Source organism: Kryptolebias marmoratus, linkage group LG24, assembly GCF_001649575.2.
Source record: "Kryptolebias marmoratus isolate JLee-2015 linkage group LG24, ASM164957v2, whole genome shotgun sequence".
NCBI lineage: Eukaryota > Metazoa > Chordata > Actinopteri > Cyprinodontiformes > Rivulidae > Kryptolebias > Kryptolebias marmoratus.
Window position 1 is genome coordinate 21,183,009 of NC_051453.1, and position 3,757 is coordinate 21,186,765.

At 45.0% G+C, this 3,757-nt stretch overlaps 1 protein-coding gene across 1 annotated transcript in view; it reads right to left on the reverse strand.

Moving 5' to 3' along the window:
- lmo4b (LIM domain only 4b) overlaps nucleotides 1–2,544 on the reverse strand; it is a 9,989-nt gene extending 7,445 nt beyond the window's left edge. Inside the window, exons 1-2 of the mRNA XM_017425243.2 lie at nucleotides 2,024–2,544; nucleotides 667–907 (exon numbers count right to left, since the gene is read on the reverse strand). Of these exons, the coding sequence (XP_017280732.1) occupies nucleotides 667–902 (236 nt within the window). The 5' untranslated portion in view covers nucleotides 903–907; nucleotides 2,024–2,544. The remainder of the gene's footprint in view (nucleotides 1–666; nucleotides 908–2,023) is intronic.
- Nucleotides 2,545–3,757: the final 1,213 nt, after the last annotated feature.

The window sequence follows — 3,757 nt, forward strand, 5'->3', positions numbered from 1 at the left end:
ACCACCCACCCCCGCACACACCCCACCCCTTCCAGTTTTAATTACGTTATAGTACCATTATGAATGAAGTACCCCATTGACTTCCTCAAGCTTTTTATGAGGTGGGAGTAAGAGCGCAGAGGCACACTTTGGATTTTAAATTATCTGTGCAAATTTTGTGGGTTGGCTGTAATGGAGTTTCATCTTCTGAGCCATTGGTGCAAAACAGTGAGAATTAACTTGTGCTTTTACTCATAAACCAAAATGTTGAAAAAACAAACAAACAAACAAACAAAAACACAAACAACTTTGGTAAATAAAACCTCAAGCTGTTTGAAATTATTGTTTAAAGGGCTTTAAAATACACCATCCCATCATCAGAGGGGGAGTTTGAGTCAACTTTTTTTTTCTCTTCTTACATAACACCTGCCATCGGCAGAATGTGTGCCACCAAAACCCTTGTTTTGACAATTTAAAAATAAGTGTTCCTTATGTTAAAAAGACAGCTAAAATAAGATCATTTGTTCCCAAGTGTACAGAGGAAAAAGTCCAGTTTTCCGTCCTCAGGTTGCTGTAATCTGCAGAACTTTTCTGCCTCGTGCTCCCCCAACGTGGCGCTTTTTGGAAATAGTGTGGTCGGGATCGCTTTAGCCCAACACTGAACGGTGCGAAAGGTCGTCCTCTCACCTTATGTAGTCATTTCTGCATAAGATCATGCCGCTTTTCGTGTAGCACGATGTGCCGATTTCTCCCAGCTGGGCCTGGCAGCAGGAGCACTTGAGGCACCGGCTGTGCCAGTAGCTGTCCATGGTGTAGAGGAGGAAGCGGTCGGCGATTTTACCCCCGCAGCCGGCGCACCGTTTCCAGGACAGGGAGCCCGCGCCCACAGCTGGTGGCTGGCTGCTGCCTCCAGGATTCACCATGGTCTCTGCAAATAAACGCGCAGAAGGATGGGGAGGTCAGACGGAAGGCTTCTTGCCCAGACTGTGCAGAAACACAAAGCTGATCAATCAATACATTTCGAAGTAAAGCTCAGCCTTGTCCGTGAATTCAGCCCACGCTTGATTTCATCTCATTCTTCAGCTGTTGCTTCACCGGACTTACTGGGTACTCCACTCAGACTCTGTTGGAATGGCTGAGTTGGTGGCATGTGTGCGAATGAACTGAAACGCACAGAACTGACATGTACAGCCGTGTCCTGTTGGCCACTGGTGCTTTTGTGAAACAGATATGTCTACATATACGCACTGAGAGTCCACAAACCTGCTGGTTGGACCTCAACCCTGCCGTTGTTTCTGCCACAAATTTAATGCAGGCTCCTTCAAATGTAATCCCCGCCAATTTGGTCGGACAGACTTGCCCGGGATAAAGCCAAATCTTTGTTGAGAGCCAGGTAGGCCAATTAGAGCTGGGAGGAGGGAGGTAGGGAGGTACACAGAGAAAAGCATTCAGTAAGCCCATTAGTGATGGCTCTTAGGGAGAAACCACAGCGTACTTTAGTGCTGATTAAATCTAAAAAGGAGATGGCTCCGAAAAAAAAGGGGAGGAGGGGGGACGACGTGAAAGTGACTCCCCGGATAAAACAGGTCGGGCTATCTTCAAGTTTCTTTGAGAATGGGGGGGTGGAGGGGGATCTGTGTTTTTTCGCTGAGGGATGGCAGGAGGGGAGATGGGGGGGGCGGGAGCTTTTAACCTAAATGGGCTAACTCAAGTAATTACACGACCAGGCAATTTGGGCAAGTCATGGAAACAGAAGAGAGCGCGAGAGAGGAGGAAAACTAAATAAAACATAGCAGCCCATCGCGCGCAGAAAGCTCCTGCCCACCACAAACGAAGAAATAATATATATACATATGTGTGTGTGGTTTAAATGTTCAGTTATTGTTGGGCAAATGTGCAGAAATGGGTTATTAATGATATGGGGGCAAAAAAACCCGTCTCTGCTACCAGATATCACCGCTCGCGAGCTTTAAATGAAGACACATCTTTAATAAGGCAACAATTCCAACACTTAAACATGGCTGGAACATCAACAAACACTCACCTCGATGTCCCTTTTTTTTAAAAAAAAAAAAAAGAAAGAAAACGTGTAATGGCAGTAAAGTTGGTAGCTAGGGGAACAGGTAGAATACGATCAGTTCCAGAAAAAAAAAGTACAAGTAAAAAAAAAAAAAACAAAAAAAAACGGACGAGCTTGTGTCGCGCGCGGTCGGCCTCCAGCTCCGCGCGAGGACTCGGCTCTTCAAAGGCAAGCTGACCGGCGAGCAAATGGAGTTATCAGATAGTATTTCCACTGAGCGGTTTCCCCTTTTCTGTTACCACTTTGGTGCTCTTTTTGGCGCTGAGATGAAAGGAGTCCATCGCAAGACGTAATTACTTGTCTCCGCGTGCCGTAATGTCCCCAAAAAGGCGTGAAGGGAAGCGCGTGTTTTGGCGAAAGAAAGTGTAGAGCCAACGGAGGGAGGCAGAGGAGATATAATCGTCTGTCCTCTCTCTCTTTTTCTCTCGCTGTCTCTCTCTGGTCTCTGCGTCCCGTTAGCAGCTTGTTCTGCATGTGTAGCTGACAGAAAGAAACCTCCAGTAAAAAACATCTCCTGCCGCGTGACGTAAGGGAGGCGGCGGCCAATCGGCTCACAGACAGTTTATGAGGAATAACAATTCCAGCCAATCAAGGGGAAGCGAGATGGACTTGGACACGCAGACAACTGAGGTAGAAGGACGAGGGAAGACAGTGTCCAACACTTACAGCACGAGTCTTAAAGGCAACAAAGAGAAACTAAAAGTCAGTTTTCATTACATTCAGTTAGTGACAATAATTATCGCCCTCCGCCGAAATGGGAAGGCGGGCGATAATGTTTTTGCCTCTGTGTGTGTGTGTGTGTGGCGAGNGGGGGGGGTTGCTGTAAGTGTTCGTGTGTCTGTTATCAAAGTATCTCATGAAGGACAGGACGCATTTAAATGAAACACACAAAAAGTAATCATTGGATGTACATCTACAACTGATTAAATTTTGGAATCTACACGGTTCAGTATGGCCGCCACAGCCAACCGACCTTCAACGGTACAACAATTGCTAAAAACTTGTGAATCTCTTAGATGTTGATCTAAAATATGGCATGGAGGTGGCTGAAACTGATCCCAAACGCATAATCTGAGCTCTAACAAAGCATGCAAGATTTTTCTTTAAAATCCCTCTGTTGATTAATTCGAGTCAGCTTTGTTTGTTTGTTAGCAAAATATCTCATGAGCCACTGGGCAAATTTCCATGAACGTTCCAGAAAAATATTAAATGGATGTACCATCGTCAACTGATCACATTTTGGAGCCAACTCAAATCAAGGTCGCTGTCATGGCCAACAGTCCTTGGAAAACACAAATATGGGAGTAAGTTAGTCAATTTTACACACATTGGGCTAAAATTTTGTGTAGTAGTAGCTGAGAGTCATTCATGACACATACTCTAAGTGTGACTCATTGCACAAAATCTTTGTTCAAAACTTTAGCATTAACTGTAGGAGTCTACATTGTTTGTCTGTTAGCAAAATATTTATTGCACCACTGAACTATTTTTAATGAAACTTCCAGAAAGTAATGACTGGATGCACATCTACAACTGATTGACATTTGGAGTCAACACGACGCAAGATGGCTGCCACAGTCACTTGACATTCGCCAACACGAGAATGGCTAAAACTCTGACAACTTTACAGATATTGAGCCAAACTTCGGCGTGGTCGTAGCTGAGCACCATTCACAAGGTTTGACCAAAACGGCTAAA